Below are 27,080 nucleotides of genomic sequence, written 5' to 3' on the forward strand. Positions count from 1 at the left end.
TCTAGTAGAATGAAAATCAGGTTGCATAAACTTGTTAGCCTTGCAAACATTGTCTCTAACCATGACCGCTGCGGCGTCCTGCACTGTTTGACACACTTTTTTCTTTTTTTTTTCTTTTCATTGACATCCCTCTGCCTTGCTCCTGCATTGCTGCAGTATAGGTGCTTGTCTTGGCTAAGCCAGTGCTCCCTCCCTCCCTTCCCTCCTCCCTCTATTGCTCCTATTGCATCAATCAGTTTAGCTGCAGCTTCCCATGAGGCATGATGGGTCACGGCCACACACACACACACACACACACACACACACACACACACACACACACACACACAGAGGCATTCTCAGCAGCACTATTCATGCATGGACCTCTCGACCCATCTGCAACTCAGCCCCTGCAGATGGGAGACGAGGCAATTTGGAGAAGTTGTCAAATGTCACACTGACACATGAAAGGAGAAATCTGAAATGAGGAGGAAACAAGTTGTTGGTTCCTCATTAGAAACCAGCCAGTCCATGTTACCCAATGTGTAATAGTACGCAAGAATACTTTACAGGGCACATTGGTGGATGGATTTAAGATAAGACAAGGAACTTGAGTAATATAAGAGTCAGACATAAGATGACATTGATCCGTGAAACAAAAAAACATGGTTCAGTCATCTCAAAAGTAAATTGCTCTTTTCTCTCTCTTTGTAAGGTGATTTTTGTCATTAATCTACACTGACTTGGGCATTCACACATTTCCAATCTCTGGCAGGTGGGTGTAGTGTAATAGCAGAATAACCTGTGTTACGCAGAGAGCTCAATGTGCAGACTTGCATCTGTGTGTAGGGAGAAGTTGGGGAAAAAGGCCAAGTACTAAAAAACAATGTCTGCTGTTTTCTCCAGGAGGCAGGTGTGTTATGAAGAGAGCCATGAAAATAGTTTGGGGCTCTATTTAAATGATACATTGAACTGTCCGAGCACAAGTAGCTAACTCTCTTTTCTGTTAACCTGAAAGTTCCCTTAACTGTTTTTAAAGGGGTGTGTGTGTGTGTGTGTGTGTGTGTGTGTGTGTGTGTGTGTGTGTGTGTGTGTGTGTGTGTGTGTGTGTGTGTGTGTGTGTGTGTGTGTGTGTGTGTGTGTGTGTCCCCATTGCTTCATCTCCTTTTATGGCATCGAGTCAGCAAGAGTTTGACTATAAACTGTGTGGAGTTGCTAGTCCAAACTTGTAGCTCATCACCCAGCCAGTCGGGGCTAGAAAGCATTTTTGTTTGAATGTTGTCACAATGTATTTGCAGTCAACGCTCATTTTAAACCTGCCTTATTTGAAGTTGTTTAAGTCACCAAGGTGATTTGGAGGAAAAACCGTGTAAAAAGGATTTACTGAAGTTGTCCATGCTCTCAGTGGTTCATATAGCCACTCCAAACAATCATTCTTCTTTTATAGGGTCATATAACGCCATGCCTTTTCCCAGTTTTTATTCATTTAGACTAAATGAACCAAAGGGTTCATTTCACCTGTGAGAGGAAGCGCAGGAGTAGAGTGCAAAATGTGAGTGAGAGATACTCTGTGTGCAATTTGAGTCAAAAACATACTTCTTCCCTGAGTCAATTTCTTAACACACAGACATGATGCACATCTTTTAAGATTCTGTATGACTTACACTTCCCAAGGTTATCATCATTTCCATCCATTGCGAATAAATGTGCATAAATCTGCTTAGAAATGGTAGGAGAAAAAAACTCCTTATAACTCCAGAACTTTGAAGAGCCTGAGAATCATCACGTTTTTATGTTTGCTTTTACAAAGTAGTATCAAAGCAATCCAGTGATAGCTGTCTGTATATCCATTGGTAGATTGTAAAGAGGAACTGCTATTAGCTAATTCTGATATTCCTGCAATACTTAACACTCCTCTTTCCATTCAAACGGGGCGCGGTTGTCTTGTTTTTGAACGAACCAGCGAACATGGATTTTCGTGTGATATGTGATGTCGCGTTTCTCGCGTGATCTCGTGGTATTGCAAGAATTCAGCTGCTGTCCAAGGTAACTTTCTCTGGGCTTAGCTGCACCTTTTGAAGGAGACTGTTGACCTAAATTATTATTACCGTGCCCTATCAGACACAAACACACCTCCACCTTACAACACACCCTCAATCACTTCCTCTGAGTTGCAAAACACTTTCTTTCCCTTCCCTAATCCCAGAAATGTTTTAATCAGAAACTTAGCCTATCTGTCTAAAAGATTTACCTACAGCCCTCTATGTCTGCTCGCCCTCTCTATCTACTCCTCACTGGCAGTGTTGTATACAATGAATATACAGTAGAGAGCCCATATGTAAAGGGCTGTACAGCTTATCTCAAAGGCTCAAGCTGGGGCAAATAATCAAAGGCCTTCCCTGATTGTTCTGTACAGTCCTGACTCTCCCAGAGGGGCTGGAGGAAGAGTGAGCTTTTATTTTCTTTATCTTTCATGGTTGGATTATTTGCATCTCTCTCTCTCTCTCTCTCTCTCTCTCTCTCTCTCTCTCTCTCTCTCTCTCTCTCTCTCTCTCTCCCCCCCAACTGGTCGAGGCAGATGGCCCCCTATCTAGAGCCAGGTTCTGTTCAAGGTTTTCGCCTGCTCGCCACTGTCGCACCAAATGCATGCTATTGAGGGAATTGTTGGTTCCCTGTACATTATAGAGTGTGGTCTAGACCTACTCTATCTGTACAGTGTCCTGAGATAACTTCAACTGAAGTCAACTATAAGTAAAATTAAATTGAATTAAATGTCTTGGTTTACAAAATTGCACCACTGCTGTTACCGGATGGATTTTCCAAAGTTCACCCACTACAAACGCGTTCAATCCTCCATTCAACCTGAACATCTAGAAAGCACTTGAGGACTTGTTTAGCTTCAATTAACTCAGCAGTTAAATACGAGATTACCAAGTCCAATATGATATAATGATCTGTTTTGAGTGGCAATACAAAGTGAGAGGAGTCATCGCAGCTGTTAACAGATTTCAAGTGTCAGTTCAGTTGTCAGCTGATATGAACATACAAAACAAAGCCTAAATATTTGCAAACTACTCGTAGTCAGTGGGGTGATGCTGTGTGAAAGAAGTGCAATGAGAAATACTTGTGTCGTTTAGTTTGGTGCCTTCAAAAGAAATTGATTATTCCATCATCATGATGGCCAGATACAGGCCGGCTTAGTAAAGCTTAAAACTACCTTTTAAGGATGAGATACCATCACTGTGTCTTATTACATTATTGATCTATTTGTGTGTTTCTGTGTATTATTGCCTTTCACAGATATTGCACGAATACAATTGCAGCAAAAGGAGATCTATTGAGATTCTTATTTCTGTTTACATTGACAGACAGGGTCTGCAGGGTGAAGGCAAATAAATGCAGTCCCAATATTGCTAAATATTGGTAAACAAACCAGTGTTGGGATGTAAAGGATGGAGGTGTGAAGAGGATTTGTCCCAAATGAAAATACTTCTTGAAGTAAGGTTTCAGTTCAAGACCATCTCTGCTAAAACTTTGTTTTCCGAACACTATAGTTTTTTTTTTTTTTTTCAAGGCTTTTCTATAACAAATGTCTAAATTGAACTTCTCAGTGAATCTCTGTGATTGTTCACAAAATCAATACGAAGAATTTCAAGAAGAATGCAGGTGTCTTTTCGGGACATTAACAGACATTTTCCTCTGTTTATCTGTTAGAACAAACCCATTAAACCCTAAAGTTTCATTGATTGTAACCATCGACTCAGTGCGTCATCATTACTGTGTTAAAGTTGATGTTTGTCTTAAAAGAACAAGCAGGAATTCATGAAAAACTGCTACCTTGCGGAGTGACTTTGTTTTCCCTCGGGTACTCTTACACTTTAATATCGTCAATCTGCAAATCCACATTCTCTTGGATTAAAGGCTTTATTATATTGTTAAAGGATAAACCTCATCCCCAATAATCTTCACACAAGCATTTCCTGGCAACCTCCAGAGGTGTGAACTGGAAGCAGGTAATTCCTGTAATGTAAATGTGCCACCCAGATACTGATGTAAGCAGCCATGTAGCAGAAATCTGAATATAAATAAAACGTTGCTGTCTTTTGACGTAAATTGAAAATAGTCTCATTAGCATGAACACATATCAGAATATGATATTTTTTCGGGGGCTCCAGTTTACCCACGTTACTGCCTTAAAAGCGCTATGACTAGATTATGTGTGTGTAAATCGAGACGCTGCTTGAATTTCTGCAAAATGATGAGTCTTCAGAAAACCCTTGGCCTTTTGAATTTGAATTCGAGAAGCTGACGAGACAAGATGACATCTATAACTGAGCTGATTTTAGAAAGCAAAAAATATTGGCTGTATTAAACTCTGAATGTATAGCGAGACATCACATCATCTGAGATTGAAGATACAAAATACAACAAACAACCCCCCCAAAAAATGAAATCCATATCATCAAATGGTTGTGTTATTGTGGTGACATCAAAGGACTTTCTTCTTTCCAGTTCACACCAGTGATCCTGCCGTGGGCATGCTGGGTCTGGTAGCTGCCAGTAAGGCAGTGATCACACTGAAGCTGTTCAGCCACTGGAGGGTAACTTAACATACATAATATTAATATTTGTTACAGAAAAGGAAGATGTTTTGCTTCATGGTACCTACATTTTTGGAATTATCTTGGAACCATCCATGGGAAGCTTGTTAGTCCTTCGTGGGAGGCATAGTGATGGGGTGCCCATTCGCCAATATTCAAGCTAGACTGACTCCTGCAGTGACGGAGAGAGGGAAATGGGCAGGAACAATAGCAGTTGGGGGTAGAGCGGTGGAGGAGGTCCTTGAGAAAGATGGATTATTAAATCACATTAAAAATAGAAAGAATAGAGGAGGAAAGGCATCAAAATGAGCAGTATTCTGATGATGAGGATTAAGATATTGTGAATGGGAGCACGAGGACAGAGAGAGATGGTGAAATCGATTTTGTTAGAGCATTAGGGAGGCTGACTAGCTCATTTTAACTTTAGGTCATGATGTCACTTAGGGGGGGAGATGAAAGGGCAGAGATTAGAGGAAGAGCTAGAGGCAAGATGAAAGAGGAGGGGGACGATCTTTAACAAAGTCGTCGTCAGCCATGCAGTCTGATCTGAAATTAATATCGGCTGACTTGATTAGACACTGCTCAGTTTTTCAGTAATTTTTCCTGCCCCTTGTGTGGTCCGTGAGTCAGGATTGGTGTGTTTATCATGGCTTCCAGAGCTCGTGGAGGACCATCACACCCATGCAGGAGGATGTGAGATGCCAACCCAGGACCCTTTAAGATCTGAAAGCTGGTCTGCTTATTTGACTGCTGTGACTTCCATTCCCCCGGCCCTCCAGGTGGGCAGAATGATACATGGTTCACAGACGCTAGCCCACTTTCTGCAAACAGTCCAACGTCTGTGTGAGAGAGCGGGCCGCTCCACACGCGGCCCCTCGGCACAGGACCTGTGAATATTTGATGCTTGTTGTGAGAATGGCCTGGAGTGAAGCTTTTGCTAGTTGTTATTTACAGTCGGACAAATAGGTCCCAACAGAAACAATCCTAGGCTTACTGTCTTTCTTAAAATCTCTAAAAATCTCTGAATTCTACCAATAGTCAGCATTTTTGGAGTCATTCCAATGCTGACATGATTCAATATTAAGTAGGGCTGTGGTCGAGACAGTTGAACGTTCTCCTGACTTTACACCAGAAAGTGGCCCAGCAAAGTTCATCTCTGTGTCCCAGCAAAATATGTAGTGCTAGATGCCATGGTGATATAGAGATTGCTCGCTAGGCTAGTTTGTGAACCACTATAGCTGGTGAGTTAACCGCTAACAGGCTAGCCTAGAAAATTGGTTCCCAAACTGAGGTATGTGTACTCCCAGGGGTTCGTGAAGTAGGGGGTAAAATAATCAAAATCATATAAGAGTGCAGGGGTGGGGGGTACGTAGCTGGATGTTGAAAGTCTAAAGGGGTATGGGACTGTAAAAGGTTTGGGAAACACTTAGAACATGTATATGCTAGTCAGTCACAATAGCTCTCTGAGCTAGCTTGGTCGCTAATGGGGACTAAAAATGGGGGTTGGTGGTTGGATCCCTGGCCCTGCAGTCCCATGTCCAAGTGTCCTTGGGGAAGACACTGAACCCAGAATTGCTTCTGATGCTGCGCCATCAGTGTGTGAATGTGTGTGAATGTTAATCTGATGAGTACGGTGTATATAATGGTGAATGGTTCCTGTACTCTGTAAAAGCGCTTTGAGTAGTCGTTAAGACTAAAACGATGTAAATACAGTCCATTTACATTTAATGGGTCAGTATTTGGAGTTGAAGTTACTCTACACTGTGAGCCAGGTACCATGACTACTTTTTACTACTACTGTATGACACAAATATGTAAATATTAGGGCTGTCAATCGATTAAAAAATGTAATCTAATTAATTACATACTCTGTGATTAATTAATCGAAATTATTCGCATACATAATTAACGGTGCCTGATTAACGGTGCCTGAACTGAGAAAAAAGGGTACTAAATAACAGTCGGTGACATTAAAGAACAGCTTGTTTATTGCTAAGGCCATATGGTCAAAATGAAAGGATTTAATAATAATGTATAACAATAACTTATTTCACTAGTAGTACATTTACAATAACTTCAAATGCACCACGAGGCTGTAGTTTACCAGGTTCATTGAACGCACCATCTGTGTTGTTCCTCCAACGGCAGCTACAGATTGTTACATACCGGTGTTGAATCCTCTACAGTAAAACACAGTCAAACTTTACACCGTTTAGCGTTAGCTGTCAGCATTTTAACCGTGTTTAATCCAGCTACTAGCTAGCGGTAGGCTAACGTTAGCTGCTGTCGAGTATAGTGTTAACTAGCGTCACGTGCAGCGGTGTTTGTGTTGCCTGTATCGTCTTCAGAGCATCAGAGAGAAGCGCAGGCATATCAGTGGCACCAGATTTCATTAGCCAGGGTTGGCAGGAAGAAGATTTTTTACAAGTAAATGTTCCAATCAATGATCCAGGCAGAACATTCTCGTCTCCTTCATTTTACAGTCCAATGGTGGCTAGAACGGCTCCGGGTCAAACGTCAATATGGAATGGATTAATCTGCGTTATTTTTTTTTAACGCGTTATTTTTTCTCAGATTAATTAATCGAAATGAACGCGTTATTTTGACAGCCCTAGTAAATATTGATTTAATTCTGCTCACTTGGCTCTAGATGGGTAACATTCCTACACATTCCACTCCATTTTCAAACTAGAAGCCACTGCAGTTGCATTTATTATATTCTCTGTGAAGGGAAACTTTTTTTCATTATCATTCATGCAGACAGGAAAGGCATAGATACAAAACACTAACTGACCACCGCAGAAATGGGGCTCAGCTCTTGAAATTGTTCAGGCAGAAAGTGTTAACCATAACCAGTTTCCTTGCTGTCAGGTCAAAGGAGCAGCTGCAGACTGCATTGAGGAGGAATATGGTGGTCTTCAGACTCTCCAAGCTTAGCAAATGGTTGAGCAGTGAAAGTGCTTCGTAAAAACTGGCAACAGCTAAATTTGGATCAGTCATGCATATCTTCAGAGAAAATTCCATCCTGACAAATTTATAATTTTTTTTCACGTTGACTTTGTCTTGTCTTGTCTCGTAGCTATAAATAATCATCAAAGTTAGGAAAGATTGACACCGTTGTAGCTTTTGCTACAGTAAATGTCCCCACAAGGAGAGCTGTGTATTACTATGCTCTGTATTAGTATGTTGTGCTGCAGCTTCCCCTCAGCTCCTTCAGCAGTGCCTGGTCCAGTCTATGTCTGAGTGACACTCATTAGCCCAGTTTTAGCTCTGGCATGTCTGTATGCCATATGTCCATGTGGGCCGCAGCAGAGTAAAACTCTGACAGACTCGCTGACACAGGGCTGCGACTTACAATTCTGTGGATTCAGTTTTCCAGATTCAGCTCTACTGTTACAAGTAGTCCTGTCCATGGACTGATAATCTGGACAGTTTTGGCTGTGCTTTTATAGACTTTGTACCTTTACAGTCCAAGTTGTGTTAATGGCATGTAGGGCCATTGGACAGACTCCCAGAGAGGAAGAGCACTGTTAAAGTTCCTCAGAAGGAGCATTCCCATGCTACGCTCCATAAATAACAGCTTCAGGAGGAATTCACAGCGGTTTGTGAGACACTGTATGCTGCCCTGGATGTCACCTCACATGCTCTCAGCGAGCAGAGACACAAGCATCAATGGGTCAGCTCTGCATCAAGGAAATGTTGGTAAAACATGCACTGTTCTAGCTGTTTTTTTGACCATTTATGGTAGCTGCTTTGCTGTCATATTAACTAACAATCACAAGTCCCCCAGGCCCTCTTATGGTTTTCAGTATGCAGGGAGAGAATGTATTAATAGTCTTTATATGACAGCAGATTCCTAAAAATTATATAATCATGCCATCACTTAAATTGTGAACCCAGACCCAGAATGATCCCCTGATTTATCAAAGTGCCATGTATATTTGACTGTTTTTTTTCTTCTCTTTTGCATCCATTCTTGTAGTCTGACGGTGTGAATCGTTAGAGCAGAATGTGTCACCACTGGCCTGCCCTATTAGTCAAACAATACTGCAAATTTCACTTCACTTCATCGCTCACTACAAAGCTTAGAAGAAGAAGAAGGACCAAGAAAAAAACAACACTACCCCCAGTTGAGATTAATAGCCACCTGGCTGCCTTGAAATTTAAATTTGACATTTTCACTGTTGGGTTTTGCTGCATGTTTTGTCTCAGCTGACATTTAATTATTCAGTCACTCAACTTCACAAGTCCAGTGAAAAGCTTTGTGCCATTATCAGATTTTTAAGTTTTCTTTCATATTAAAGGTTCCAATGATAGTTATGTTATAATAAGTTAAGTTATAATGATAGAGGTCTGTATATCAATGGGTACACATTGCAATCAGGATCTGCCGATAACTCATTTGGCATACTTGTAATGGTGACATCTTCAAATTGCTTGTTTTGTTTGACCAACAGCCCAAACCCATTGTAAATTACTTAAGACAATTAAGCAATTATTAAACTTATATGTAGCTGGGTTAGGGTTATCTATATGGATGTATAGATAAATAGATGTTCTGTCAATTGACAATCAATCAGTCAATTAATTAAACATTTTAGCACTACTAAAAATGAAAGATGCTGAATATTGAGATTGTTTTAATAACCTGGAATATAAAGCATTATACCTAAATTGTGAACCCAAAACATAATAATAAATATATTCATTAACCATGATTAGATGAAAATACAAAGCTTGTGTGTCTGGCTTTTTGCCAAAACATAACTTGTGGGGTTAGATTATGAAAGCAAGGCAAGAGATAAAGCCGCAAAGGGAAAAGTGGAGCATCTTGCACCCTTCAGCATCCCAGATGAAAGATAAATCGGTGATGACCTGTACTAATGTGTGTGCTCTGAACATGATATTTTACTCAATGTGGGTTCTAATAAAAGTGATCATGAACTTTAATTCCTGAAGGGAAGGTTTTTGCCAAGAATCCTTTGAAAAGTTGTGCTTTGTGTCTTTTTTTTTTTTATTGGACCGGTTATATCCCACACTTAGAAATCATGGCCGTTTCAGAGACTATCCCGAGGCCAAAGTTTTCTATAAACCTCCGTAGAATAGTGCTGTTTCTCCGTCGCCTAAAGCAGCTTCAGCAGGAACAATCGGTGTGGTGGTCACAGAGGACCACTGCGCTCTCTGAGAGAGAACAAATGGGAGTTGCATTACTCCTCAATTCAAAACAAGTGTTTTTATCTTCCACTATAATTAAAGCAACCAAAAAACAACAGGGAATGTTGCAAAATGTGGCTCTGCTCTCAGAGGTGTGATTGCAAAGAGGATAACTATAATGGTGGATAGCAAGGCTTCTCAGGACACGAGTGGTGGTGGGAGAAAGAAAGCGAGGATAATAAGAGGTGAACAGTGCTTATTCAGCAGTATTGTTCGGTGAGTATGTATGATGTGATGGAGCTGCAGGGAGCTTTTCACACTCTTGAGGCTTAATCGGGGTTGTTAGATCACCAATCAGACTTAGACTGAGTGAGTATGCATAGTGTGCATAGCGCAAGGCATTCCTTAGATGCATGTTTATGAACATCAGTAGGGTCTCACTTACTTTCAAAGGGGAAAACTGCTAACGCGAGGAATGAAAAAAATAAAAGGAGAAAAAGCAAGGAGAAGCGCCTTCATTTTCTCCGCCACAGTAGGTGAGGGGCTGAGTGTTGCGTGACCTGCACTGAAATTAACACTGACACAAGCAGTTAGTGCCATCTGGTGTATGAGCAATCAAAGAGGGTATGCAGACTGAACATACATACACACCAGCACGCATACTGTATAGGTACACATTATGCATGCAAACACCATTTTCAATTCCTGCACCGCTCTGATTTCAAACGGGACTCAAGGAAGTCTGAAAAGGCAGATGCTGCCCCCGCAGCCGGATTGAGTCCTTCGAGGAGCAGAGCTGTGAAGCACGGCCAAGCGCTGGTTGTCTTCTAAGCTCATGGGTTAAAGCCTGCACTGCTGTTAAATAATGCATCAGATTCCAGTGTTGTTGGTCCCAGGGAGGGGTGGAGGGATGGTGTGAGTATGAGGGGCCTTCTGAAGTAGCCCACGTGCCATAGAGATGGATTCATTCACAGCTGAGAGATTTTATCCCATGGATTAAGCAAGCTATGAGCTGGCATTAATTCATCAAAGCATGTCCAGTGTCTGGAAGGCAGTTTATTGAAATGGGATGAAATATTAAGATGGAAATATTTATATCTTGCTGTAATTGGTATGGGGGTTTGATGTTTGATCCTAATCAGGTTTCCACCATCAAGTCTGCATTGCAGTGGAGAGGTCAGATTGGTACAGGCCTTTTTGTGGGACGTGCTGTGCTTTGTCGAGGTTTTCCCTCTCCATGTGTGAGCGGAGATTACTTAATACTGTGCCGTTCAAGGATGTGACTGCAGATTTCATATCTGTTAATGGCTTTTACCAGACGAGGAACATAGCGGAGAGAAAAGGCAGCATTTTCTTTCATTACATAAGCTCGTCGTCGCTGAGGCGGGAAAAAAATGACTGAGTGATTACTGTCACACTGTACTCATGTCCACTTTCTTCTGTAGCAATTGCTGAGTGCCCGCCTTATCTAGGTCTATATGTATTTCTCAGGGAACAGAGAATGTGGGTGTGCGCAGATGTGCTTTTCAACTTGTTAACCCCACAGTGGGAAAGTGGAGGCTGCAAGGAGCTGAGTGGGCAGGACCTCGCCCCCGGAGCAGAGCAGATGGAGGAGGTGGCACAGGAGTGAGATAGAAAACTGGACACATCAGCCATACTGCACCGCCAAAATATGACCTTTACATATCACCTGTATAACTTACTGTACGTATAAGTTGCGAGTTAGCAGTTTAATAATTGTTCCCTTAGTGTGAGGGGAATTCAGTTTGTCAGTCAACAGAAAATAAATCAATTTGATAATCGATTAATCACTGTTTATTAAAAAAAAAAAGGCCAAACATGTTCTGACAATTTGAAGATGTCCCCCTGGGTTCTGGGAAACTGTGATGGACATTCATACTATTTTCTGACATTTTACACACTAAACAATAGATCAATTAAACCAAACAATAGTCTTAACGTTAATTGGTTATTAAAAAAATTATAATTTGCGTCTTGGCAGGGATGAATTAGGAGTGTCCCGGCTAAGATTTACTGTGTTCAGTTCTGAATCGTCAACCTAAAACCCATGTTCAATCGTCAAGACAGACTGCTATTTGAGAAAATGTCTGATTGTGTACTTTTTGTAAGTTGCTTCCTTTGTTTTCGGTAAGATTAAATAAGTTTATACTTCTTCCTACTCCTTTTTCGCGCATGTAAATTAAGGAAATTCACTAATGATATTAATTATGTTATCTCTTTTTTCTTTTAACCATTTTTATAAATTTTTTGGATATCTTTTCAACAATTGCTGTGGTCTTTTTTATGTTGAATTTGACATTCTCTAAATAAATAAATACAAAATTTGTTTGTGGTAGTAGTCTGGCTCAACTGGACATTGCTGTCCAGTCATTGCCGCTATCTCCGCTATCTATTTTGCAAAGAGCATCGTCACTGCTTCCAGGGGCGGTTGTGATTGGTTAAAAGGAATATGTGCTAACACAGCGCTACAGTGAGATAGGTCTGTCAATGTAAGACTAGTAAGGTAGTGAAAAGTATACTCGCGCTTTAAGTAATAAAATATAAATAATATATAATCATATAATTTAGTTGATATTCAATTATTTCTGTAAAATAAAATACTGGACATCACTGGAAATGAGTTTTCAAACAGACACAGTCAGCAGTTTCTTAATGTGCTATAAAAGAGTAATAAAAGGATAGAAAAAAATTTAGACATTACAATAGGTCAATAAATGAGAGTTTTGTCCACACACATTCCTTCCAGCAGCTGAGATAGTGGACATGGTGTATTTCCAATTGAGTAGATCATAAACCTCATTTGCATACTCTACTATTTCCATATGGATTGTTAAAGTTCAGTCCGCAGCTTGTCACAGCTGATTATTGGGGATGTACTGTAAATTCTGTTCCTCTAGGTTCAGTTATATAAGGCACTGAGTTTCTTGTTTTTTAATCAGCTTTTTTGGTACACCTCTTAGATGAAAGTAGGGTGCTGTCTGTCCTGTCCTTCAGACTGGATTCATATTGATCTATCTCAGCATGTATTGTCATCGACATACAGTAACCTCGCACTGCCACCACCTCCACCATGCTGTCCTCTCTCAGCTTTGCCTGTCGTTGTAGCATGATGGAGCACCACACCTATCCTTGACCCTAGCCTTTATCAAACCATTGGGAAATTGATCCCAGCTCCTTTGATTGTAAATCTATTACGTTATGACTTCTACTAGTGAAAGGAATTGGAAAAAAAACCCATTAAAAGCTGATTTAAATACTCGTGTGCAGTGATGCCTAGAATAGTATGTGCACTATTGACATGGTTGAGGTATCCCTGAATGACTGTATGACTCTCGTGTTATCTGGCCCTTAGACGCTGCCCAGGACAGCACATTACCACATAGGTGGATGCAGTCATTGTGTAGATTAATGACAGAGGTTTGCACTCCCCCTGAAGGGCACCATGAAATGGGAATTATGTGAGCGACATTATTCTTCAGCGCTGGTGTCTGTTACACACTTACCCACACAGACACATTTTTTCGCCGTGCTCGGCAACCAGATTTTCCCTGTGGCGTTTCTGGAGATAAAAGGATGTGTTCTAAAGGGAGAGGGTATTTTTTAAACAGCTGTGTCATTTTGTGTTCAGATCCAGCCATAACAACAAAGCTAAAAGAAGCAGTAGTCCATATATGTACAGTAATGCTTTGACAACCATGGGTACTAATACCCCAGGGGACACTTGTTTGTCGTGTGGTAATAAAAAGTATTAATTGGATTGCTGTCCTAATCGCCTTTATATATTATCAGGCACTTCTGTAGTTGCTAAGGGGTACGTGGACAGATTGTAGAGAAGCTCAACTAATTTGTAAAAATAGAAATTATGATTTCATTGAAATGTCTAAATTGAGTTAGCTGTAACACCTGAACACGTCATACATTTTGTCACTTGCACTGAACTGCTAAAATAATTATAAATAAAAATAATTTCTTTAGTATCTCTTTGGCTGAACAACACTGGCAGTAGTTTCAGTTCACACTCAAAGTGGCTCTGCTAACAGGAGGAGCCTAATAAATCAAATTTCTCCACCATACATAATATGGACTGAAATGAGCACAATAATGTCATGATGTTGCTGAAACACATAGTGGAAATATTGATAGTAACCAGAGCTGCAGCAGTTTCACTCTCAAATGTGTGCAGATTCTCTCCCCCAGGTTTATACAGTGTGAATGTGTGCTGTGTTTTTTTATTTTCACTGAAACCTGGCACGTCTTTGTTCACGGTCATACTGTATGAGGATAATTCATCTTTACTGCAGATCAATATCATACCTCTTGTATGTGTTACTACGTTACGAGAGAGCAGGGAAGGACTCGGTATGTAGCACATAGCCTGTGCTACTAAGAAGCCTTATATTGTCCTCAGTGTATCAAAATTATTTTTATCTCCCAAAGTATATACTGTATGATCTTCTGGGTCCTTGCTCACTGTGCATTTACTACACTGAAAGCGAGATTTTGAATTGGGGAGAGGTTTTCTTAATTGAAAGGAAATGCACACACGTGGTATGATGAAATGCAGTGGAAGTTAAAGCGCAGTGCAGATGAGATTTGAGAGAAGATCAAAACCAGCACGTCAGGACTCAGTGTGAGTAAGACAGAGATGGAGGGAGGGAGATATGGAGCAAGGGTGAAGGCAAGGGGCAACCCCCCTCTTCTAGACGAGGGATTCCTTTACTGCAGTGATCAGCAGTTCCCCCCTCTCCCCCCATCCCAGCATCTTCCTCCATTTCCCTTCATCCCTCCCTCCCCTCTCTCTTTCTCGCCACCATCTCCACTTCACACACAGAGTACAGTCACGTTTCAGTGGGGAGGGATTGTCTGCTGCAGGGTACAGTGCAGCACATGGTTAGAAATGCAGGCGCACTCGTGACTCACACCGTTTTACTCCAGCCTTCATTTATCTCTATCGCTCCCCTGCTGCTGCTCCATTTATCCTCAAATTCTTTTTCCTCCTCCTCCACACCTCTTTTCTCTCTTCCAGCTCGTCTGTCCATCTTCCCAGCCATCGTCGATGCCCTTTTCTTTCTTTCTCTGCCTCTCTTACTCGTATGACAATGATTCCAAGGTTGCTGTGCTATTGACTGCTGCTACGCTGTTAAATATTTCAGGCAGCGTTTCAGTGGCTGTGTGCCGAGGGAGAGGAGGCGGGGGGCTTCGCTCAGTTGCCCTGCAACTACTGCTGACAAACAGGCTGGTGAACAGATGGGTGGACACACACACACACACACACACACACACACACACACACACACACAAAGACACACAAACACACAAAGACACATGCCACCTGCAAACACACAGAGGTACATTCACACGTACATGTCACTCCACAGATGGATATACACACACGCCAGCGCCATATTTGCTTATGTGTGCGATGCTGCCCTGTGTCGGGGTGCGTGGATCGGTGCCAATGATGTTGTTGGTATTTCAGTGAAATCTTTCCTCCTAGCTTCAAGCAGCTGAAATTAATGAATGAGTGAAACAGTGCTGGACTGCTCTCTGCAGACTGTGCAGTTCTTCTGTCATCTTTGGCCTGGTGGTATCAAAAGCAAGAGTTTTACAGTCCTGATGCGTAGACACACACACATGCATACACCCCTCTGATCCCTGTGGTGGTGCTTAGTTTACACTGGAACTGCATCACAGCTGCAGTGGTAGGAGTTACTTTTCAAAGATGCTTTCAGACTTCTTGTTCCTCACTATTCCCTGCATTTGCAAGAAAGTTTTCACGTTTCTGTAGACCCTCACTGAGCCTCTGCATGGTGGATAGTCAGTGTAGCATTGCTCGCCTTGTGAGGAAAATCTCTCTAAAAAAAGAAAATGGAGGCAGCGGTCGTAATCCAGAGCTGACAGCAGACTGTTTAGCACCTCATCACTAATTCATGTCAGTCATGGTAAGCTACTGACAATCCTCAACAATTTCCATTGTATCAAGTAGTGACAGGTGGCTAAATGTCATTGTTTGTGTTTATCTTAACATTTATCCCTTCCACATCATCTCTATGGTTTGAAGATGTGATTGTCAGTCTCTTCCCCTGATTGACAGCCGGGACATCTAATCAGCAGCGTTTGATTGGCGGCTGTGTATGTCATGTCGATTCTGAGTTCACAGGAAGTTCCACTGCTGGCCCTGTAAAAAAGTATTTTCAGTTTTGTGGGGATGTGCATGGTTAAGACCAGGATGCATGTACTGTAAGCAGTAAACAAAACTTAAAAAGTTCTGAAAGTACTATTGTAATCTGACCCAGACCTATGAAACATGAGCCACTATATTCGACCACCTTCATGCTTTGTCACTGGGCCCTCTTATGAGGCATACAGCGGAATAAAATATATCCTCTGTTGCTGCCTGAATCACAGAGTTAGCCTGGATATCTGTACTGCTGACTGATGATAGAATCTGGCCTCAGCAGTCAAGCCTTGATCTTGCTTCTCTGAAGTCGACCATTTGCTGGCTGCCACTGAAGAATTGCCTTGATGGGTGGATGCTGGGTATCCACGGTGCTCCTGTTTAGCTCAGTGCTACGGATACAGAAAGCATCTGTTTGCAGTGACATCATATACACATCAATGCACACACACATATGTGCACCTGTTCTACCTGGAGATATGTTTTCACTTCATAACTGTCAGTATGAGGTCATAAAGAGACGTTGTGAAGAGCTTTGAATCTCTGCTGTTGTGGTCGGGCTCAGTGGCGGTCAGATTGTGTGCATATTGTAAATCAGATATTACCACAGTTGTAAACCGAGTGAGTGCATCAGACTGAGGCCTGCTGGGTGCTAAATGCCATGCAGACAGGTCTGTTTGAAAGCCTGTGGTGACGCTTTGCACTCATAGGAGAACATACTGTATAAGCATATTCAGTTGACAGCACACACTTATTATATACACACAAACACTTACATTGTATTCTAATTCGGCTTTTCCCTTGCTCTAAGGGTTAGGGTTATGGTTGTGGGCTTGTGTTTGGTATTGTGGCAGCATTTATCACAACAGAAAAGAAAGCAATATCTATCTAATCATTTACAGCTTAATTACAGATGATGGTTCATTTTCTGTGGTCCAGATGGTTCATATTACAGCACTACGGTGTCACAAATCGGGACCAGACTGTAGACAAACGGAGCCTTTTTTTGAGGTGCAGTAGAAACAGATTGTATTTGTGCGTGTGCACATAACTAAAAAATAGGGATGTAACGGTATGAAAATTTAACCTCACCGTTATAGTGACCAAAATTATCACGGTTTTCGGTATTATCGCGGTATTTTTAAAAGTGTGTTCAAAATGTTCAGAAAGCACTGATAGGCCTACACAAGCTGCAATAGTTTCAAAAAGTGTAACAGTGTTTATTATATTACAAGAATATAGGCAAAACCTTATCAAAAGTGCAACTTTTAACATCAAATGTCCGGAGCGCTGTCATCTCCTCCTTCCGCCATGATTCCAACTTCGAGAAGCGCACGTAGGATACGCAGTGTGCCTGAGCGGCAACTTCAGGAGACTCGGATGAAGCTGGGAAGGATTAAACACACGGTTTCCACACTGTGGTAATCCACCGTGATAATATTTTTTTTTTTTTCCCCCACAATATCTTTATTTATTTCCAGACATAACAACATTTACATATAACCACTGAGACTCAAAATTACTGCCCCAAACCTTGCCGAATCCATGTCCATTAAACACTGACCAAGACATAACAACCAAACAACAACACAAATAAATAAATATAAATAACTAAAGAAAAAAGCAACTGAAATACACAATCAAATAATAATACAAATACTACATAAGTAAATAAGAAGGGGGGAATAAGTACAAAACCAACCGTGCACTGCTCATACTCTCAAGTGTGCACTACACACAAATTAGATAATGGTCATTCAAAACCAGACAAACATTTTTCCCAAATGAACTGCAGAGGGCTACTTATGGGTCGTCCCCAGGTGTTTCCACCAAACGAGACAAGTCTTTATTTGCAAGGAAATTTCTAAAGGGGCCACAGACGTTATCAAAAATTGGTTGCTTACCCCTGATTGCATACGTGATCTTTTCTGAGGGCAGAGTTGCTGTTAATTCTGAAAGCCATTTACCTATCCTTGGTCTATCCACCTCTTTCAAAGCAATTGCAATGACTCTTTTAGCCAACAACAGACCTATATCTAAAAATAATCAATGTTTCTTTCTTATGTTACAGTTAGCTGGGTAGATGCCCAATATTACATTTTTTGGTTCCAAATGTAAATTTATCTCTAATATTTTCTCAATACACTGTTTCACTTCTTCCCAGAATTTCTTTATTTCAGAACACTGCCACAAACAATGGAAAATCGTGCCCTTTTCCTTGTCACATTTTATGCAAACATCCGGTATGGCATTATTGAATTTGTTAAGTTTAACTGGAGTGATATAAGAACACATTAACCAGTTGTACTGTAGAAATTTTAAATGTGTGTTCACTGTTTGTAATTGTGCTTTGGTACACGCCCTCTCCCACTCCTCAATGGAGATATTCTCCTGCAGGTCCTCTCTCCAGGACTCAAGCTTATATACTGACGTTTCTGAAGATTCACCAACCAGTTCATTATATATCTTGGAAATCAAGCCCCTTCCCTGGCAGTCTATCACCATCATTTCTTCGAGTGATGATAGGCTAGGAATGGACAAGGACTGATTTTGTTGAGTTCTAATGATATTTTAAATGAAAACGGTAATTGTTATCGTCAACATTTTTATCGTGGTTTACCGTTACACCTGTAATCGTTACATCCCTAACTAAAAATACATTTCTGTTTTCGCACTCTTTCTTTCTTGCTTGATTCACTCCCAATCGCTCAGTGTAAGTGAAGGGATCTGACATCCTAATGCCTTTAAAAGGCTCCTTCACCGCTCGGCAGAAAACGTGACGAGCTCTGTAATTCGAAACGTGTGCAGACACACCTACTTTCTTGTGCTGACTGTGTACAGTAGCAAAACTGAAAAAAAGAAGGGTTTCCCCAAGCTCTGCTCCTCTAGTCGTTCTTCCTCCCCTCCCTCCCTCCCTCCCTCCCTCCCTCAATCGCACCACTCTGTTACACAAGTGGAGAATTCATACTAAACTACATTGTTGTTATTTGGCCGCCTTTTTTCTGTGTCTCCCACTGGGCTGGTTTCCTCCAAGTGGTGGTTTGTATGTCTGAGTACCGGTGTATTTAGATGTGAGAGGCTCTGCTTGTGTGTGTGTGTGTGTGTGTGTGTGTGTGTGTGTGTGTGTGTGTGTGTGTGTGCGCGCGTGCGTGTGTTTTTATGTGTCATCCCATTCTAAAATATTTGCAGGCTGCAGTTGGATCTCTGCTTCTTGGGTGTGGCTCCAGCCTAGATATTGGAATGTGAACTGCGGAACAGAGGAAGCCATTTTGTAACATAGTCATGTGAAAAAACTATGCTAAATGCTAAAGTTGACTAAAAAGAGGAATTAAAAAAATCATCTTTTGGAAATTCATCTTAATGCCTTAATTAAAAAAATGAGGGAAAATCCAATCTTTAAGGACACCAGTTTTCTTTGTGAATGAATAATGTATCGTAAATAAATAAATGTTCTTCCTTAAAATACAGGGGGCATAAGTAAGTACACCCCTATGTTAAATTCCCATAGAGGCAGGCAGATTATTATTTGTAAAGGCCAGTTATTTCATGGATCCAGGATACTATGCATCCTGATAAAGTTCCCTTGGCCTTTGGAATTAAAATAGCCCCACATCATCACATACCCTTCACCATACCTAGAGATTGGCATGGGGTACTTTCCATAAAATCATCTCTCAATGCAAATCAAACCAGCTATTAGGCTAACTGAAATAAAACCATGCCAATCTCTAGGTATGGTGAAGGGGATGTCTGGCAAATAAACAATTATGTAGAGAAGTAAATTGCATAGAGTAGGGTAGTGTTAAGTTGCTGAGTGTCACACGCTGACTTACAGCACACTGAAAAAGAACGAAAACATTAGATAAGAAGAAGCTGTGCACAAGTGGAATAAATAAACAGGTTGTTGCCCTTTTGTCTTCCTGTCTGCAGGTTTGGAGGGGCGCCCCCTCATGGCATGGACAGAGACTGTTGTGTTCGTCCGCTGCTCCAGAAGGTAAGTCCTTTCCCCCTCTCAGTTCATTCAGTTTATTTCGGTCCATATGAGCTGTATCAAGGGTTTCCCAAATCAAGCCTCTACTCCCCGTCTGAGACAAATTAGTTCTGCACGTAAATAAGTTCTGCATTGATCAGACAGCGGAGGATAATTTGGAATTAACAGTCAGTAGCCATATTAATATGGAATCTGTCTCGGGGAAGCATCTGCCCGTCTGTGTGAGAGGCGGGAGAGATGGAGAGTGTGAACAAAGGGAAGAAGAGAGAGGTAGGGGGTCTGAGAGGAGAAGCCAGCAGCATTGCAGAACATGCTGATGTGATTTTAAAGTGGGGTTGATAGCTGTAGGAGTAGGAGCAGAGATAGGCACAGGATCCTCACACTTTTAGCAATGTGGCTGTGATGACAGAATATTGGAGGACAAAGGGAACAGGTGCAGAAACGGCTATAATGCTCAGGGCAAGGATTCAAAATTGTCACCGTAATGAAGAAGTAGGTGTGAAATGAAATCTCTGCATCTCTGCACCTGTGCGTCTTTGAACATGGTCAAGAGACACTTTTGAAGCAGAGCCCAGCTGGTTCTGCCTGTGGCAGCCGATGATTCTTCACGTTTTGGTGCCCATGCAGAGATCTGCTGATTCACTGCAGTGGTCCCCCTGAGCAGGAGGAAGAGGTTGTTGTGTGCAGCAGCAACAAGGCAGCTTGGATCACGTCCGCCGTGAGCCCACAGCTCACTGCATTGATTCATGCCTCTGTCATTAGGGGACACTCAGCATGGTAATGGTATAAGCTGTACGGGCTCATTATAACCAGAGTTTAATAACGGACCAAAAGAGCTGGAATACAGACCATTAACAGTATGCTAGAAAAATAAAGTGCAACTAAGCAGAACAGTAGCTCAGCTGTTTGGGTTAAAAATTACAATTCTTATGGTGGTGCTACAAAACAGCAGCGGAGGCCCACACTAATCATTGAAACGCACCATGAACTTCAAAATAGTGTTTGGAGTTCATTGTGTTATTCCCAGGTGCACTGATTCATTTCATTTTTTTTTTCGTTTGTTTGCTACTATGAAAAGCCAAAACCTTTTCAAGAAATGAATGAATAGCAATGTGTTACCTCAAGGCATTTCTGATTGTCAGTCCCACCATACAAGCATCATTTAGAGATCTTTTAGCCTTTCCATGGGAATAAGAAATATCAATAGTTGGCATCAACAAATGGAAATGTTAGCAATAGTATACTGTATTGATCTTCAGGACCCGACAGTCGAGAGTGAGCTTATTTTTGGCAAAATCAGCAGTCAGTGGATGTCTGTGTCTACATGTATAAGCCTGTACGTGCATGTGTATAAGCAGCACACTGATAAATAAGACTGAGTCATCTATCGAATCAGATGTCCTGTATTTACAAATGACTCTTGAATTAGTTGCTGTTTGCCGATACTGTACGCAGTGTTTACAGCAGTTAGATCCTGTCAAATATCAGATGTCAGTCACAGAAGGGTATACGAACTAACTAAATTCAATTTTCAGTTTCTTTAATCAGAGGGAGCAGAGTACATGGAAGCTTATTTCCATGGTTCATTTAAGACATTGGGGTGTCATTTCACATTCTCTCTCCCTGCCCCCACCCCCACCCCCACAGAGGTGACAGTGGTGTATCAGAACGGTCTGCCGGTGATCTCAGTCAGTTTGCCGTCCAGGCGAGAGCGCTGTCAGTTCACCCTCAAGCCTCTCAGTGACTGTGTGGGAGTTTTCCTGCAACAGCTCCAAGCAGAGGACAGAGGCATCGACCGGGTAGCCATCTACTCTACGGGTATGTTCGCAAAAACAAGTAGTGTACACACACACACCGCCACTGCTGTATCCATTTACCTCGGCAGGTTATACATACGTATGCATGTCATTACATGAAGTGTTCTTGTGTTTTGATACTGTTAAGGGTTCCCGCAGCTGGGGCTTTGTATCAGAATTTAATACCACTGCATGCACCATGAAATGATTTTTCATCCCGCACTCTGCACAGGGGGTTATTATTATACAGGAACAACTGGTACTTGAAATCTTACTCGTAGTGTGTAAGTGCATCTGCTTTTACCTCCAGTGACAACAAGCCTGATTATCAAGAGATGTCAAGGGTGTTTGAAGTGGCTATCCATCACCGCATCCCTTTACATTTCTCTCTCTCTCTCTCTCTCTCTCTCTCTCTCTCTCTCTCTCCCTCTCTCCCTCTCTCCCTCTCTCCCCAGATGGCGCAAGGGTCGCCTCTTCCACAGGCATAGACATCCTGCTGCTGGATGATTTTAAGCTCGTCATTAATGACACCACACACCTCGTGCGGCCACCAAGGAGAGGTGAGGACTGGCAAAGAAAACGCAGAGTCTGTACTGTTTGCTCTGAGTCATTTCCACACAGTGGGAGTCAGTACCAATAAGAGGAAGAAATGGTTTGTGGAGGATCATATTAAAGACTGTCTGTCTGTATTTGTTTGCATATGTGTCTGTGTGCTTCAGAGCTGCTGCCCCATGAGGAGGCAGAAAGGCTGAATGACGTCAAGTTTCTGGTGCAGCAGCTCTACACCACCCTGCGCATCGAGGAGCACCAACTCGGCAAGGAACGGGAGCTGATTGGACGACTGGAGGACCTCAACTCTCAACTCCGCCCCTTAGAGAAGGTCTAACATTTTTGTTGCTGGGTGTACAAGTTCACTGCTGCTCTTAGCTAGACCCACAAAACATTGCAAGGTTTTTAACCAGCCAACCAAATGTTTGACAAATAATTGAACAGTAAAACATAAGTGACCTTGCAATGAAATCATCCGATTTTTGTGCTTTTCCATGGAAGCCAAGAGGTGCTGTAGTTGCTCAGAATTTTGATTGAATGAATTTGATTGAATTTGTATAATCCTCTTATCTGCAGATAATTATTATTACCTCCGCCAGAGAGGTTGTTTTTTTCGGTTTGGTTTGTTTGTGTGTTTGACAGCAGGATTACAAAAAACTACTGGCCAGATTTTCATTAAAACCCATTAATTTTTGGATCTGATCCAAAACACGAGGAAAATACATGAAATAATCACTCACTTTCGGTTACATTGCGAGATAGGGCATTTCCTTGGCGGAGGTCTGCGTTAGCCGAATGCCCTCCTAGTTATTTTATTGTATCATTAGTTTAAGATATCAGGCCTTGTTTCTACTCATCCATTAAGGATTACTAATTAAGAAGGTCTGACCAGTTGAGTTATCTTAATTATGGGTAAGGGGCTATCAAGGGTTGAAAGAACAGCTGCTCCACATATCCACTTCTTTTGTTCTATTTAAACTGGCTGACTGCTTGCGTTTTTCTTGACTTCTGTGTAGGTGAAGGAGGAGCTGAATAGGAAGGCAGAGCGGCGTACCACCTGGGTGCTGTGGGGCGGCATGGCGTACATGGCTACCCAGTTTGGCATCCTGGCCAGGCTCACCTGGTGGGAGTACTCCTGGGATATCATGGAGCCCGTCACCTACTTTATCACTTATGGCACGGCCATGGCCATGTACGCCTACTTCGTGCTTACACGCCAGGTAAGACCCAACGAAACACAACAAGTATGCAAATACATATTCATAAGTGTAATTAGCATCTTCTGCTAGTGCTTGGGTTAGAGCTAAAATTATTAGTTGACAGATTATTGCGTTTTATATTACGTTTGTATTATAAATTAAATATTTTGTTTTTTGCAATCTAAACATGTTACCTTGGTCTAATCCTATTCGTGATTTCCTGACATTATGTATACTAAACGATTAGCTGATTAATCGTAAAAGTTTTCATATTAGTATGTCTATATCTATCTATCTATCTATCTATCTATATATATATATATATACATATATATATATATATATATATATATATATATATATATATATATAAATAATAATAATTAGTGGACACTCTCGTGTTTTAGGTGCTTTCTTTGTGCCAAATAATGTAATTTTTTTTTTTTTTTAACGTTACGCTTCAGCAACCAGAGAACAAAACATTATGCTAATTAAAACCAATGGTTGTCTTCTCTTTGCAACACCCTGCATTCAATTGTAATATTTGTAGCTATTAAACAGGCTGGTCTGGTTATTCAGCATTCATAAATTACCGATAGCTTTGTACTCCAAGGACGTGGAGTCCATCTGGACCCAAGGCATAGAAAGCAGAACATGGACGATATCTGATAAACTGGTTCCTCTTACAAAGTGCTCCATCTGTGTTTCTTCATAACCTGCAGGAGTATGTTTACCCCGACGCTAGAGACAGACAGTATCTGCTGTTCTTCCACAAGGGGGTGAAAAGGACACGCTTCGACATTGAGAAGTACAACAAGCTGAAGGATGATATCGCTGAGGTACAGTCGCTTGGTGAAAGCTGGATGTTCTGTGATGTAACATGAGCACTGCAGTCACACTGGGGATTCTCACATTTTACAGTCCTTTGATTTGTAACGGCTGTACTAAGACCTAGTTTCATACCATTTCCCATACACTTTCTTTTCATATTTTTTACTCTACCCTGCCTCTCTCTCTTTGTGCGCCCCGTCCAGGTGGAGTTGGATCTGAAGCGTCTTCGGGACCCACTCCAGCTCCAGCTCCCAGTTCAGCAGCTCACCGCCAGTAAAAATTGATAGGAATTAATAATGACTTCCTCCTCTCTCCGCTCCTCCCTCTTCCCTCTTCTGTCCAACACCCTTCTCCCTCCGCTTTTACCCCCAACTCTTTCCTCAGACTCCTCCCTCCCACACCCAAAAATCCCATCCCTGTCTTGACTGTGGGAGTTAGTTTTTTCTCCTTTTTTTTTTTTCTTTTTTTTTCTTTTTACTTTCCTGACTGAAAACTTCAGTTGGAATTGCAAGTGAAAACCGCTAAAAGACGAAGAAGGATGGCGAGACCGAGTACCGGGAACTGAAAAACTCTCACAGCTGAAGGATGGCGAGGATGATGAAAAGGACAATGATGATGGAAGGAATAACATTGGGCACTATGGATATGCCTCAAGTCTTCGGAGGCATAGCCTGCAGGGAACTCCAGGGGGCAAACAGGAATTATTACACCTCTAGACACTCCAGAACAGAGGACATGCAGAGGGGCAGTCATTAAGTGTGTGTGTGTGTGTGTGTGTGTGTGTGTGTGTGTGTGTGTGTGTGTGTGTGTGTGTGTGTGTGTGTGTGTGTGTGTGTGTGTGTGTGTGTGTGTGCGTGCGTGCGTGCGGTGCGCGTGCGTGGGACTTTTGGGGTACACTGGGACATCGACCCTGGCCACTCAGCCCTGGTCAACACAGCAGTGTAGTCCTGCTTCCTCTAGCAGTCAAACTGTCAACACACACACCTACTCTTGGTAGGCTCCAGAGAGAGTTCCCACCCCACACGTTAAAGTTTACAAGGAAGTCCTGATTGCAGTCGCACCATCAAAGGGACCTTCATCTTCCTGTGGCTGAACTCTGCTGCCTCCCCCTCCCTTGGCCACGCCTTCTCCAGGTGACGGACAGCTGTCCCTCCCAGTGTGACCTTTGTCAGGAGCCTGTCTCGACTCGCAGGATATAGTCATGACGACGCCTGGTTTCCTCTTCCTGTTGACGTCCTGTAGCGGCCCGGTCTGCGTATTGAGTATGAGAGTACTACCGACAACAACATCACTGTGTGTTCTTTTATTCCAAAAAAAAATATTTTGGCACTTTTTATTTTGAAAGCCATAGTATATTTGTTATGAAAAGAATATAAATATATATATATGTATACAATCAAATAAACAGATGACCAGAGGCTAGTTTTTTTCAGTGGGGGGAGGAGCTCTCTTACAAACATTGTTTCATCAGAAACTCATTTACATCCTCTGAAGATCTCCTGCCATGAAGGACACCCGCTAACTGTCCAACGCACACACACACACACACAAAGCATAATAATGTATGCATTTACTAACTTGAACTAACTGTTTTATATTTTGTCATGACAAACACACACAATGTAATTCACAGTAACTACGTCCAAGGTTGGATGTAAGGCTCCTGTGCATGGCCACCAAAGAGAGGGAAACCATGTTGAAGCCAAATCAGGGTGAAAATCGCTTTGATTGGAATTGATTTTGAACGCAGATGGGATGTGGATAATGCCATGCTTGACCTGTATAACCATCTCATAAATACAAAGATTGCTGCGGAAATGCTGAACATAATGGAGGCGTTAAACTGTGTAGTGACCATTGTCTCAGACAAACCCACAGGCAAGGTATACAGTAGTTTAATATATCTGATGAACTGAGAGGCTTTTAAAAAGAGTAAAGCCGCATTATACAGCAGGTGCAGAATTTGAGTAAATTGCCTGCAGTTCAATATTTTCTCCTTTTCCAATCGAAAGTATTGTTCTTAGAGGTGTATATTATCAGATTTTCAGTGACCTGGCCTTTAGTTTAACAGCATGTGATGTGCATTTCAACAATTGTTTTCATGATTCTCCCTTTACAATGCTTATTGACAAAATAACAGAAGGCTACGTCTAAAAAAAAAAAAGCATCATGGCACTGATTCACAGAGGCTTTTTTGAGTTTTCTCCTCCCACTGTTGCTGTAATGCCCCCCTGCTCCCCCCGATGACACGGCAGGGTAGACTGCATGCTGTGGTGTGCCCTCAGTAGAAATTTGTGAATGTGTAGGAGCATTACTGCAATTTTGTACCTAATTGGACACTTTTCTTTGCCACATCTAGCTGAAGTCTCATCCCCTCCCCGATAGGTTAAATCAAAGGTTATAGAAGCCATATGTTTACGTTGTCCATTATTTTGGGGATGGTCACTAAATAAACCTTTGTCAGCTTCACTTAGTTTTCTGTTCAGGGTGAGGATTGAAGGCCCCTCTCAATGACATGACGACCCTGAACATAGTCTAATTCAAGATCCTGCTCGTGTGGACAGTTGGCTGAATCCTACTGAAGAGATCCTTGAGTTTAACTGCCGATTTTCGATTTTAGGTCAAATCAAAAGTTAGCCATGCAGATCTCAAGGCAGGATTTGTGTGTGTGTGTGTGTGTGTGTGTGTGTGTGTGTGTGTGTGTGTGTGTGTGTGTGTGTGTGAGAGAAACTGTGCCTTTTGGATGATTTTAAAGGTATAGATAATGTAGCAATTTGGTAA

General features: G+C 41.8%; 1 protein-coding gene across 4 annotated transcripts in view; it reads left to right on the forward strand.

Annotated features, from left to right (window-relative positions):
- The window catches only part of mcu (mitochondrial calcium uniporter), a 57,065-nt gene extending 31,348 nt beyond the window's left edge, over positions 1–25,717 (forward strand). For all 4 annotated transcript variants that reach the window (XM_078272754.1, XM_078272755.1, XM_078272756.1 and 1 more), the window contains exons 3-9: positions 19,864–19,927; positions 21,572–21,742; positions 22,176–22,280; positions 22,440–22,600; positions 23,286–23,489; positions 24,191–24,307; positions 24,503–25,717. In XM_078272754.1, coding sequence (XP_078128880.1) covers positions 19,864–19,927; positions 21,572–21,742; positions 22,176–22,280; positions 22,440–22,600; positions 23,286–23,489; positions 24,191–24,307; positions 24,503–24,583 — 903 coding nt within the window. In that variant the 3' untranslated portion in view covers positions 24,584–25,717. The remainder of the gene's footprint in view (positions 1–19,863; positions 19,928–21,571; positions 21,743–22,175; positions 22,281–22,439; positions 22,601–23,285; positions 23,490–24,190; positions 24,308–24,502) is intronic.
- Positions 25,718–27,080: the final 1,363 nt, after the last annotated feature.

Source organism: Sander vitreus, chromosome 17, assembly GCF_031162955.1.
Source record: "Sander vitreus isolate 19-12246 chromosome 17, sanVit1, whole genome shotgun sequence".
Classification (NCBI taxonomy): Eukaryota; Metazoa; Chordata; class Actinopteri; order Perciformes; family Percidae; genus Sander; species Sander vitreus.